Here is a 13,672-nt window from a genome sequence, read left to right as displayed (position 1 = left end):
CTATTCACGACTCCAAAAAGGGTATCGATGTTACTCTCCTGAAACCAAGAAATATTACATGTCTGCCAATGTTACATTTTTTGAACAGACCCCTTACTTCTCTCCATCTGTTCAAGATGTCCATGTCATCCAGCAGGTCCTTCCTATTCCCGTGGTTGAGTACAATATTTCCAATGTCCCTGTCCCTCCAAGTCTCGACCAAAGTCCTCCTGAGCCATCATCTCCACCTATTGACTCTCTCCAACACAGGACGCCGACGAATAGTCCAGTTGTTCAAGAACATGGTGAATCCCCTACTTCAGATTCTTCTCCCTCGTCTCTTGATCCCACGACTCCTGATGAAGGTGATTCAGGTTGGCCCATTGCTCTCAGAAAAGGTACTCGTTCCTCTCGAAATCCACATCCCATTTATAATTTTCTTAGCTATCACCGATTATCGCCTTCCTATTGTTCACTTTTATCCTCAGTGTCTTCTGTTGTTATTCCCAAAAATGTGAATGAAGCACTTGATCATCCTGGATGGCGACAAGCCATGATTGCAGAGATGCAGGCTCTTGAAAGTAATCATACTTGGGAGCTCGTGCCCCTCCCTTTGGGTAAGAAGGCTGTTGGTTGTCGATGGGTGTATGCAATTAAAGTTGGCCCTGATGGTCAGGTTGATCGACTCAAAGCCCGATTGGTTGCAAAAGGGTACACTCAGGTTTATGGCCTTGACTATTGTGACACCTTCTCTCCCGTGGCCAAGATGACTACTATTCGCCTCTTCTTTGCAATGGCAGCAATTCGTCACTGGCATCTTCATCAATTGGATATCAAAAATGCCTTCCTTCATGGTGATCTTGAGGAGGAAGTTTACATGGAGCAACCTCCTGGGTTTGTTGCTCAGGGGGAGTCTGGTATGGTATGCAAATTGCATCGATCTTTATATGGCCTCAAACAATCACCACGAGCTTGGTTTGGAAAATTCAGCTCCATTGTTCAGAAATTTGGGTTAAGACGCAGTGAGGCAGATCACTCAGTCTTTTACAAACATACCTCTCCTGGGAAATGTGTCTACCTAATAGTATATGTTGATGATATTGTTATTACAGGAAATGATACTACTGGAATATCTCAACTGAAGGAGCACCTGTGTAAACATTTTCAAACCAAGGATCTCGGAAGCCTCAAATACTTCTTGGGCATTGAAGTAGCTCAGTCAAAAGATGGAGTTGTAATCTCTCAAAGGAAATATGCTCTTGATATATTACAAGAAACAGGTATGATTGACTGCAGACCAGTAGAGAGTCCTATGGACCCGAATCAGAAGTTAACAACAGTAGAAGGCGAATTATTCTCCGATCCAGAGAGATATAGGAGGCTCGTTGGAAAGTTAATTTATCTCACTATTACGAGGCCTGATCTATCTTTCGCAGTTGGAATTGTTAGCCAGTTTATGCAGACTCCATGTCTTGGACATTGGAATGCCATCATCCGTATTTTAAGGTACCTCAAGAAGGCTCCAGGACAAGGTTTGCTATATGAAGATAAAGGCAATGTTCAAATCTCTGGGTACTGTGATGCTGATTGGGCAGGCTCTCCTATTGACAGACGCTCTACTACGGGATATTGTGTCCTCCTTGGAGGAAATGTTATCTCTTGGAAAAGTAAGAAGCAAAATGTAGTGGCTCGATCCACCGCTGAAGCTGAATATCGGGCAATGGCGTCTCTCACGTGTGAACTCATATGGGTAAAGCAATTTCTTCGAGAGCTTAACTTCTGTGAAATTCAGACCATGAAGATGTATTGTGACAACCAGGCTGCTCTCCACATTGCATCAAATCCAGTGTTTCATGAGAGAACTAAACACATAGAAATTGACTGCCACTTTGTCCGAGAAAAATTGATGACCAAGGAAATTTGTACTGAGTTCGTTGGGTCAAATGACCAACTTGCAGATGTGTTGACCAAGTCATTAAGGGGACCTCGGATTGAGTTCATTTGTTCCAAGCTTGGTTCATACAATTTGTATGCTCCAGCTTGAGGGGGAGTGTTAGAATTATTACCTATACCTATTGTATCATTAACCCTATGTGTAGGGGGTTGAGTGTGGGAAACTACCTACTGCCATATCTACTATTGCATGTAATCATGCCTAGTATCTTAGAGTAGTCTTTTCATATCTTTTCATATGTACGTGCTTGCTTCACTATAAATAGAAGAGGAAGAGAGTGGTACTGTTGCCCACTACTCCTATTTTAAAGTCTCAGTCTCAAGTAATCCAAAGTCATAGATGATAAATATTTTGTCTACCTTGAAAAAAATATACTTTGGAATGTTACATGTGAAACATGTAAGGATCCAAAGAAATGTGATGCTTAAGTCATACTGATAGTGCCAGATAAACATTATTCACATGAAAGTCATGTCACAACCAGTCATTCGGCATGAGCCTTGGCAAACTGTCAGATTTTAAGCATCAACTACTTGCACTCAAGGTCTTCACAATTTTATGGGCAATAAGGGAATTTTAAGAACAGAGATTACAGCTAAGTCAAGAAAACAATGCTGAAAGTTATAATAAAGAATCAAACATGAGAACATAAGAATTTTAGCAATCTTTTGAAAACACTGATTAATAGTGTATCACACTGCATGAGTCGGTGCATACAATCATTCCTGAACCCAAATCTGCTGCATCATTGCCAGTATTGTCCAAATTCATAGATACATGTGTGGATGATTTCATATTATAAAAGAAATTGTAGCTTACCTGTAAACTACCATCGACACCTTTGGAATTTGCTGCACATGCTATAGAATGAAAGTATCCTGTTACTGCTGCAACAACAAATTGTGCTGCAACGTCAGGGAAACCTCTTAAAGTGTAATGAGACATCACTGCTGTGTTGAATAATGCCCATTTATGCCAAGCTTTCCCCCATTTATTTGCATACTGAGTAGCTTTTGTGAACGCATTAAGAATATCTACAAAATTGAAACTAAATTTAGAAAAGAAAAATAATCAACATCATTCAATGTTTCAAGTCAAAACTATGACAACTAAGAACCTTTAATGGATTCATCAACCAGCCCAGGAGAAAGTGACCACTGCCAGGAACCAAGATTTAGATATACACGAGCAAGGAGAGGAACACTGGGATTCAAACCACTTGTTAAGCTTGATGGTGTAACTGGTTGAATGTTGGGTGCACTTGAAAGTTCCATAGATAAATTCTAGGTCACATAATGCACGCAGATGATCAGTGGAAAATATTTAATTTCAGATAAGCTCCCTCAATACAATAGAAAGACATATAATACCTGAAGCCTAATAAATGCTTCTCTGCGCTTTGAATCCTCTCCAAGAGACCACTGGTACTTCAAGTATGCCAGCATTACTTGAGGATGGCCATGGTATCGTACATTTTCAGGAGACTTTTCAGGGTCATACTGATAGAATGAACAATAACTTGAGTTGGGCACACAAGAATAAGGAGTTACATATAGCAAACTACTTAGATCTGGTATACAGCACAAACCTGTAGAAGCTTAACTAAAGTAGATTTTGCCTGGCTAATCCGCCCACTTTTTCTGCAAAGAGAAGCAAATTTGAGCCAGGTTTCAACATCTTCCACAGGAGGCAGCACAAGTGCTCTAATAGCCAAAAGTGCCTGCCAAACCTGCCACCAAACACAATAAAGTTAGAGTAAGAAAAACCAATCCTAGTTATGCAAAATGTTAATTCCAAGGATAAACTTAAGCTGAGATTGCAAGAGCTCATCATCAGCTCTCGTTATGAGGCTTAAACTGAATATTCAATATCAAAATCAAAAGTTTTAAATCACAAAAAATAGCCACAGTATCACAGTGGACCTTAGTATAGCAGCCCTTCACACTCCAGAATTTCTGTAACATCTCTTTTCAGATTTAAATCACTATAATGGTTTATTCCTGCAGAAAATCTTAAAAAATTGAATTGATTTTTAAATGAAATGTCCATTTCAAAGCTTAATCCTCACTTAAAATCCATGGCATGGCACAGACCGTTTGTTAGGGCTTGCAACATTTGTTCTTTCTGAAGAAGACTATCAGAGTCAAATATACCATCAAAGTCATAGAGATGTTGCGGCAAATTCCAAGGTTACATCAGTTTCAGCAAGCTTTTAGCTGCCAAATGTCCATGCCTTTTTTCATAGCAACTTGTTTTGTGCTTGGGCTCTGTACTACCTGTTTCTCGGTATCTTTCATCTATCCCTGACCAAGCCCACATCTGTTTTGTTATGCTTTCTGTTTATTACTGACTTATTGTTCAAGCAATGACTTTGGACTACAGATGATAAAACTATTAATTTTTTAGTATTTTTTAGTTTTGAGCACTTATTTTGCACTTACATGGTCTTAGCACATAATAGAACATCCCTGGTAAAGAATATTAAGTACAATCATTGTACAGAAATGGTCTGTTAACGTGTATTAGTTGAATTGCACAAAGCCGTTGTAGTGCCAAGCACGTGAATTTGATAGTTCTAATCAAAGGCTAACAAAAATGTAAGAATCAAAGTACTACTATAGCTTAACAATAATTTTCGATTAAAAATAGTCTCAATCTTCTCTGCCACTTGATGAACTGAAAATTAGTATGTACTATTGCAAAATAGTTTGTTTTTGCTGGCACCTCTTTCTGCACCATTACATTAAATTTGTGCATATATACGCAATCATACCAATCAAGACCACTATTGACAGGGTGAGATACAAGCCAGTGAAACAGTAATAATTAGGGCTTTCGGTAGACTCAATGATAATGGCCAGGGCACGCTAATTACAATCCTCTGAAATTTAATTCATGAAGTAATCATAATGTTTATGCATACATATACATCTTAAGTAGGAAAAATCAGTCTACCTCAACATTGCTTTTGGCTCCTTGTATACGCTGAGTCCACATATTGCGAATGAGAGCCCGCCGCTCATCTGATACTCGATCTCCAACAGGAAGTGTACGGTAATCAATCACCTGGAAGAAGAGAAGACTTCTCAAGTTATGTTTATGACAATAGAATTGAGTAAAGGACAGGAACTAAAAGTAATATTAGAGCTTAACCTCTTCTAGTTCTGATAGTTGCTGGACGCGAACCATATTACTGTAGGCACGCTCATAACTCTCCAAAACCTGGAAATGAAAACAATTATAAAACAAACTTCTGTGAAAGCAAATGAGCTTACAGTAATGACTATGTATGTTGATGTTTCAATTCATGACCTTCTTATGGACCATTTTTCAAATCAACTGGTCTACTTGAATAGACACTTGGGGCTATACATGGAGGACCTTTTTGGTTTTCTTCTCATGTTTTTGTTTTAAAAGTTTTTTTAAAATAATTCCATGAAACTAATGATTTTTAATAAAAAAAGTTCAAATATATATACATATAAATTATTATTAATTGTCATAGAAACCCTAAAAAAAAGAGTTATCAAAAACAATCCACGTTATTAATTGTTATAGATACTGGGTTCAAATACAATTTTGGTCCCACTATTTTTTTCAATCTGCAATTTTGGTCACCTCATTTTAATAAAGACATTTAGTCTCAAATTTTCAAATTTAGCAACTTTAGTCAGACCATTCAATGAAAGACAATAAGTAATGAGATATTAATGTTGACTCTCATGTGACACGCTCTAACTAATGTCATACAACGATTATTTGCTTATTTCAAAGTTATTAAGACTATTTTAACATTGACTTCCCACACAGTCGAATCATTTTGCCATTTAGTTTTGATGACAGCAAATCAAACAAAATCATCAAAGGATAACAGTTAGAGTGTACCAAGTGTAAAATGGCATTAATATTTCAGATGTCAGTCTTAATTTGAACAATTGGACTAAAACCTCTGATTTTAGAAATTGGAAGACTAAATGTCACTTTTAATAAAGTAGGAGACCAAAATTGTATTCTTGCCAAAATCTCAATATTAAATGCACTTCAAGGTGTGATTATATTATCGTAAGCATATGTATATGAAGAACAAATATTGGTACATGATTAAATACTGGCACAGCATGCCGTAAAACTTCCTTATCGCATTTCCTAAAACACGGTACTATACAGTGCATAGATTAAACTTCCTGTTATCCATTGATAATGAACCATATGACTAAGCGATGATGCCAAATACAATGAAACAATAAAAAGATTCAAATATCAATACCTAAGAATAAAATCAGTAAGAAAAGTTTATAAACCAAACTCACCAGAGCAGCAAGCTCAGTTGCCAGACATTTTCTAGCTCTTTCTACATACTCGCGTGCTTCATCATACTGCCAACAGATTGCAATCACGAGAATTAAAACTAGAAACATTAAAACCTGGTTGATATTCCTAGCAATAAAATACCTTTCCTCTTCGAACAAGTAGAACGGCTCTGAAGAAGGTACCACTACTACTCCCATCACTACTGGAAGCAGTATTCCCCAAACCTCGAAGTTTTGTTTCATCACCATCATCTAACCGAGACACATATTCTGCCATTTGATCCCATTCTCCCATGTTCCAAGCAGCACTTGCAGCCTAAAGAGCGTTAACACTTAGCACAAGCAGGGAAAAATATCAATCACATTTGAAAGGGGTATAACCAACCATTGATGCCATTTCAAGACGGGCAGCTGGCTCAGCTGGGGTCCAAAATTCTTTACATAGGATATTCAACTCATCCCATTGGGCCAAAGCAGCAAGGCATCTCATTTTACCTGAAAAGCAAGTTTCAATCACTTCCAAAGACAGAAAAAAAAAACCCTAAAAAGTTGAAACTCCAAACTGGTAATATAGTAGTAGGATATTTCAAACATAAAAGAACAGAAATATTCTTTCGTTAAGTAGCATCCAAGTTAAAATGAAGGTAAAGTCATCAGTACAGACCTAAAGTGGCATCCAAGACAAGATGTGGACTTGTTGCTTGAGAAGCCTTTGCAGTATAAGCCTTGAGGGCATCATCCCATCGCTGCAGTTTCTCATACCTAATAGAAACCTACTATCAATCTCTACCTTCCCAAATATAAAAACTAAAATTGTATAAGAAAAATAAGGGATGGTGAACTCAGAAATTAAATGTAAAAGAGTACCATGACTCCTTAAGTTGAAAATCTAGATGCTGTTGGGCATAGGTAAGTATTCCAACCGCAGCCTACAGAAGACAAATGTTTTAGTGAAATGCAGAGATACCATATAACAAAGTTAAAACTACCAAAGCAGCAGCAAAAATGATAAACTTGATAAAAAAAATCATTTCTTTCAACTGAACCTCATGTTGGTGTAATTGGTTGTTTATGTGAATAAGAGCTTCAACTACAGCAACTGGGTTAGCATCCATCTTCTTGGAACGTGCTCCTTCAAATTCCATTTCTTTGTAGTGTAAGGCTTTTGCAAACGCACGACACTGTGTGCCATAGCAAAGCAACAACACATGAAAGGTATAAGGCAAAGTCAAAGAAATAATCCAATATAACAGTAAAGAAGTTGTTTAAAAGAGCACCATGCATTTGAACAAAGACATGCATAATGATGAAGAAATACGCACACATGCTCCCGAAAACACAAGAAAACAGAAAAGACAAGAACCTTCTCAGCAAGAGCACCAAGAAGGCGTATGTCAATAGGAAGAGGTTTCTCATCATGCTCCATGAATTCAGCCTGCAATTTCAGCCAACGAAAACAAGAGAGGAAATAAAAGAGTATCAAAATGTCATAATTTCATCCATCTTCATGCATTTTTAAATTCAATATAAAAAAAGACGTATCAAATAATCAATAAACCTTAGGAAGCATATATAAATGAGATTTAAAAGCCCATATTCACAGACTGAATATACACAACGAGATGAGAAGTCATACCAAATTAAGAAGTGTAGCCAAAATTTCTGGAGGAATATTTGGAGATGAAAATGCCATCTCTAGATTACGAACTAGCTGTTTCTGGCTAGTCTCATTCAGTTGTGCCCAACAACTGACAAATCCAGCTGCAAACAACTCTCGCCCAACAAAAGGCTGTAAAATTCAGAGACAGGTGAAAATCAGAAGCAAAATACTAATGCCGCAATGAAAATGTCTATAGAGAATGAAACCTGCAATTGTGCAAGCAATGAAAATGTCTATAGAGAATGAAACCTGCAATTGTGCAAGCCTGGCACAGGTTCGCAAAGCTGGAGAAGGAGACTCCTTTAGAAGTTGAATACTAAAATGCCTCATCCATTCAGCCCAATCTTCCTTCGTGCTTCGCTGAGAAGCCTCTCCAGCTGTCCGTAATCGACCATCATTCACCTGCATGGATGTTTTGTGAGTGTGACTCCAACTTTGTATGTCAGTTAGTTAGCTGTAGTTTGTTATCTCTGGTTAGGTTTCAGTTGTTAGTGTAAATGCTTTGGTACAGTTACAACTTACTTAGCTAAACTAAATTATAAAAAGAGATTTCTCTGAACATAATGGTGTGCAATCAATATTCATTCAATTCATAATATACGATCTCTTCCTTCTCCCAACAGTTTTCAAGCGACCAGCACAAAAAATGAAAACTAGAGAGCTGAGCCTCTTCGGAAGCGTATATCTGTAAATCCCATCTCCAGATTGCATTTACAAAACTAAAGAATTATTTTATTGATATTAATTATATTCTTGTCATCTCTATAAAATAACCAAAACCTTTAAAAAAAGGAAATAAAAATACGCTGTAATAAATAGGTAGACTTTCAACATTTTTTTTTTCTAATCACTATGAAAATGTTGAGAATACCTTTTTATCCTAATAATCTGTTAATTACTTCACTTCCCTCAAGTTTGTCAATGAATATGAATCATTCTCAACTTGCTTACAAGATCCCAGAATCTGCCAGATGAAGCCCTTTAGTTGTAGTCACTAGGAATCTGCCCGAATCTGAAATCCTATAGCCACTAGGCCTTGGTCAAAATTATCTTTGAATGACTATCAATTTCATTATGTTTGGTCCTACCATGTTGGTCAGGATTCTAAGCAATGCTCGTGACTGATTTATTATTACAGTACAATTACATAGGGATAACTTTAATTTTAAGGTCATCGTAGTAGGGTGTGAAGTCACTTTTTGTTGGATATGGCAATTTATTTGCACTACTTTTCCATTTCTATTACTCAGGATTATATTTTTATTTTCTTATTCTGTTTATATATTTAATTTTACATCCGTAGTTCTCTTTCATTGTGAGTTTTGTGTGTTAGTGGGGTATTAAGGTCAGTTAACGGGAAAAGTTATCTTTTTCTACGTACTACATATATTTTTGTTGTGATTCTCTTCGTTGTGTACAATTGGGATACTGGAATACATAACAGAGGGTTAGTTCCCAGAACCAAGATGAATTTTAAAATATAATTAAGTCTAAAATAAGAAAATGATTAGTATAGAAAAACCTAGTTAAAGAAAAAGGAATTCTCTTTATATTAATTGTTATATATAAGTGTCATTGAAAAATTGTGAATAGAATAAAGAGTGTTACATTCTTATACGGTTTGCGGAGTAACCAACGCATTATAATTTTGCTATTATGACAATGAATTGAAGTGATGAAAATTTTATTCACGATTAGCTTTGAAAATCATAGTTTTACATTTCCTTATAAAAGTCTTACCTAATTTTCAAAACACATAAAATCTCAAACTAGTTGAAGAGATATTCTTGCATGGCTGCATTCTATTCTTGAATTACTTTTCAATTTGAATATATAAATTACAAAATGTCAATTATTATGCTTAGAGTTGACCAGACCACCTCCTGCTATCCTAACATGTAATGAACAGGGGATTTGCATTTCAGCATTCAAACTTTCCATGGTAAGTTTAAACACTGGCCCGTAAGTCACTTAAACCCCGTAAGTCACTTAAACCACGCTCTATAATCAATAGCCTTTGAAAGTAGACTTTAAGTCTAACTATCTCACCAAATTGACTTATAAGATGAGATATACACCAACTTATATACTATAATTTGATCATATTTCTAATCAATATGAAATCTGCAACTCATCCTCCCAAGCCAAGGATTGGACATCTCAAAAATGAGATAAATATCCATGGGTAGCCCGATAATAAGTAGCACGATAGGCTTAACAAACCCTAATAGGATAAACTCAAAAATCTTCTTAATAAGTGAACTTTCAATCTAACTTAATCTTAAAATATCAACATGTAAGATGAAGTTTGCACTCACTTATATAATATAATATGGTCTAAGACAAAAACAAAAGTACAAAAACTTTACAACACACAAGATGGTACCTGGTGGCCTCTGAGTTTATGAGCATCGGATCCATCTTCATAAGGATCAATCTCCACATCATCTAAAGGATCACTAATGACCTCAACAGGAGGCCTTCTATTCAGTCTTTGTGAAGCTGTGATCCCAAGAATAAGTGGCTCCCTTCGCTGCAAACGTCCTTCAATTTCCTCAAATTCCTTGTGCTGCAATATTATGTTATCTTACCTTAGATATTTTGTAATACAAAAAGTACTTAATCTTACAGAAACCTCAAAAGAAAGAAACAGAAAAATAAAGATGGAAAAACTCAAGACCCGCAAGCGATGTTTCTGTAGAAGTTTGTGAATTGATGGAATAAAAATTGTGAAATCTTCGCCAAGTGCATAGGCCAAACAACAAAGTGCATCAACAGCATCCTTTCGGAGCTCGTCATTTTTCCTGTAATACATAAGTTCAATACATAGAGATCAGCAGATTACGTAGGAAGAATGTAAGAGATTATAATAGAATTGAAATGAGCAGATCAAATTATTCAAGAACTATAATAGCCTTCTACTTGTTTTAATGGCAAGTATCAATTACATAAGAGAATCAAGAAATAACAGCTTTTGTCAACCAAGATTATAAGCGGGTGTTAAAAAATAAAATCAAGGAAGAAACAAGAAGGAAATAATAGCAAAACTCTCAACATTCAGCATTCAAAAACAAGCTGCTAACCCTAAGACAGATTGCATGACTAATTCAGGATTCCCGAATGTCCTTAAATCTCCAAGAACAAGCAACCTGCATTTATAACTCAAAGAAACTTATTCTTGATTAAAATATAAAGTCGTGATTCATCCAGGATAATACCAGAAAAACCTAAATCGTCAATTCATTTAGGCATTATCCACCACTTGATTAAAATACTATTATTGAATAGTAATGATTTAATGGATTTACAAACATTTGTTTCACAGTTCCCTGTGTTTTTACTTGCATCTGTCAATAATCACTTATCACACGCAGAAACAAATAATCAAATAAACTTTCATAACAAGAATGAATGGTTGGGGCAACAACCTGATAACTACTAATATATTTTGAAATTTAAGAATTTGCATACTCACCCGTCCAAAACTAACTTCAAGTGATGCACAAGAGAGGATATATGACCAGTGACCTGATGATCAAATAATAGACTTGAACAATCACAAACCAAACACGGAAAATATAAACAATGAATTATCTAGTATAACTGTATATTTTAAAAAATTGAGGGTGAATAGAAGCAAGCACAGAAACAAACCTGAACACGAGGAATCAAGCTTGTCAATGTTTTAATTGCAGCACGTCTTATGTCCACCGAGGCATCCACTTTAAATAGTCGTATTAGAGCTGGGAGAAGCAGATGCATATGTTCATCCAAAGTACCTACACAACCAAAAATAAAAGTGCATGGTTTGCCATGACAATTACTTATGTCACAATTTTCATTATGCACAGTAAATTAATATGATATTACCTCCCATGAAATTGAATGTCTAAAACCTGTTTCAAATAGAAGTGGCACCTGCAATTTTCATCTTACGTTCTTTTTTTATTAATTTCACCAACATATTTCATTCTCACTTTATTATTATGTTCTTATTGATCCTAGATCGATCATGATTGTGTGTAAATTTATAACTTCTTACTCAACATGAATTGCTTTAAATTTGTATCTTTTGTTTTTCAGTATTTACATGTGCAGTATAAATAATTTTGTTAATTTTTTAGCATTTAAGACAGTGATCATCCCACTATAGCATTTTCAGAGATGGCTACTATGCACTGCTATCTGAGATCAATAAATATTCACGCACCATTCTGTCAATAATTGAAACCGAAATACCGAATAGTCACATGCTGGAATTAACACAACCTTAGTTTAGGAAGCTGATTACATTAAATGGAAGCAGAAAAAGGGTAAGTTACAGATGAAAACAAGTTGAGGGAGTCTTGTGGTTGATCAATTGCATAAAGAGAAAACTAGAGCCACACTCTCACTCTCTTGGACACACTATTACTGACAAAGATTTAATGGAAATCACAAAAATTATGGGTCTCACATTTTATGCTATAAATCTCATTTTAAGCGTCAACTAAAGAGAGATTTTAGATTTTCAAAAAAATTTATTTGGAGGAGTATTTTGTGAGTATGCCCCTTGAGTAAAAATACAATCAATATTCTACAGGAAAGGTTACTTACCACCAAACACTTCTAGAGTGTGAAGGATATCAAGAACATAAGTGTAGTCATTGCACCGTTCTGCGTCACTAAGGACCTGAATACAACCTGGCAGAATAACTGGAAGATATGTTCTAAATTCATCATTGAGAGCCAGGCAAAGCTGTTCAACCAGGTGAAGAACCTGCAACATCAAAGAAAATAACAAACAATAATCATAGACCACAAAAATATATCCCTTGTTTGTTTTAACTAAACTGGGGAACAAACAACACTAACTGGATAGCCAAGAGCAGGACGAGAAGGTGCTGGAAGAGTGAATGCTGACCAAAACTCAGATATTAGAGATAGCAAATCTTGCAAATATTTCCGAATGTGCTGCACAACCACAAATCACACTAGAGCTTGTAAACAAAGTACAGTAATAATCATAAAAGATTGGATATTTTAAAGACAATAAAATCTACCTGGCGCACAATAGACACCAGAGTTCCAAGCTTCCAAGTTATAAAATCTTTTAAACTATCTTCACATGTGCGAACAGTATGAAAAAGATCAGGCAAAACCTACAAGGAGGGTGCAAAAGTAATGAAAAAAAATGGACACAAATTCAATTGGATTCAGATGCAATAAATGAGTGTACTTAATGTATCAAGTCAGATATAAAATAAAACTTAAGAATAAGAAGGTAAGAGTAAGAATAAGAATAAGAGCTAACCTTTGGCAAGTACGGAACGCAGCCAAGTCCCATCGACTGACCTCAAGCAAAAACAAAATCATTTTGGCAATAAATATCAGTAATATATGGAACTGACGTGTTATTCAACAACATCCAACTAATCAAACAGAAAACAATATTATTTAGCTATGAAAGGCCCAAAGTGATACACAAGAAATCTTAACATGTAATCACTGCAATGAAAGTGCATTGTGGTGTAGTGAAAATGTCTATTTGCTTGTGACCTAAGATGGCTTTTTAGAAAGTAATGGAAAAGGGTTGATGGACTCTCCATTATCTGACACTAAGAAAATTTTTACTAGTGAGAATTCAGAAAGATAACATTTTCAATATTGTATCAAACATTTGTTCAAGTTTTCATCAAAGAAGGTTCAAGGTTCAGCCCGCTCAAATTTTCAGGTCCACAACCACCTCTAGTAACTCCACCAAAATATGTGAATTGTTATGAAGTATAG

General features: G+C 35.8%; 1 protein-coding gene across 2 annotated transcripts in view; it reads right to left on the bottom strand.

Moving 5' to 3' along the window:
- The window catches only part of LOC114173244 (serine/threonine-protein kinase TOR), a 34,070-nt gene that overhangs the window by 10,468 nt on the left and 9,930 nt on the right, over window positions 1-13,672 (bottom strand). For both annotated transcript variants that reach the window (XM_028057512.1, XM_028057513.1), the window contains exons 19-41: window positions 13,197-13,232; window positions 12,946-13,044; window positions 12,758-12,856; window positions 12,500-12,662; window positions 11,558-11,682; window positions 11,379-11,431; window positions 10,584-10,707; window positions 10,290-10,472; window positions 8,153-8,305; window positions 7,880-8,032; window positions 7,607-7,678; window positions 7,290-7,424; window positions 7,111-7,172; window positions 6,908-7,005; window positions 6,629-6,738; window positions 6,386-6,559; window positions 6,244-6,309; window positions 5,087-5,155; window positions 4,889-4,999; window positions 3,522-3,662; window positions 3,304-3,432; window positions 3,051-3,216; window positions 2,753-2,967 (exon numbers count right to left, since the gene is read on the bottom strand). In XM_028057512.1, coding sequence (XP_027913313.1) covers window positions 2,753-2,967; window positions 3,051-3,216; window positions 3,304-3,432; window positions 3,522-3,662; window positions 4,889-4,999; window positions 5,087-5,155; window positions 6,244-6,309; window positions 6,386-6,559; window positions 6,629-6,738; window positions 6,908-7,005; window positions 7,111-7,172; window positions 7,290-7,424; window positions 7,607-7,678; window positions 7,880-8,032; window positions 8,153-8,305; window positions 10,290-10,472; window positions 10,584-10,707; window positions 11,379-11,431; window positions 11,558-11,682; window positions 12,500-12,662; window positions 12,758-12,856; window positions 12,946-13,044; window positions 13,197-13,232 — 2,736 coding nt within the window. The remainder of the gene's footprint in view (window positions 1-2,752; window positions 2,968-3,050; window positions 3,217-3,303; window positions 3,433-3,521; window positions 3,663-4,888; window positions 5,000-5,086; window positions 5,156-6,243; window positions 6,310-6,385; window positions 6,560-6,628; window positions 6,739-6,907; window positions 7,006-7,110; window positions 7,173-7,289; window positions 7,425-7,606; window positions 7,679-7,879; window positions 8,033-8,152; window positions 8,306-10,289; window positions 10,473-10,583; window positions 10,708-11,378; window positions 11,432-11,557; window positions 11,683-12,499; window positions 12,663-12,757; window positions 12,857-12,945; window positions 13,045-13,196; window positions 13,233-13,672) is intronic.

Source organism: Vigna unguiculata, chromosome 2 (assembly GCF_004118075.2).
Source record: "Vigna unguiculata cultivar IT97K-499-35 chromosome 2, ASM411807v1, whole genome shotgun sequence".
NCBI lineage: Eukaryota > Viridiplantae > Streptophyta > Magnoliopsida > Fabales > Fabaceae > Vigna > Vigna unguiculata.
Note: the sequence above shows the minus strand (reverse complement) of the source record. Positions and strands in the feature narration are given on the sequence as shown.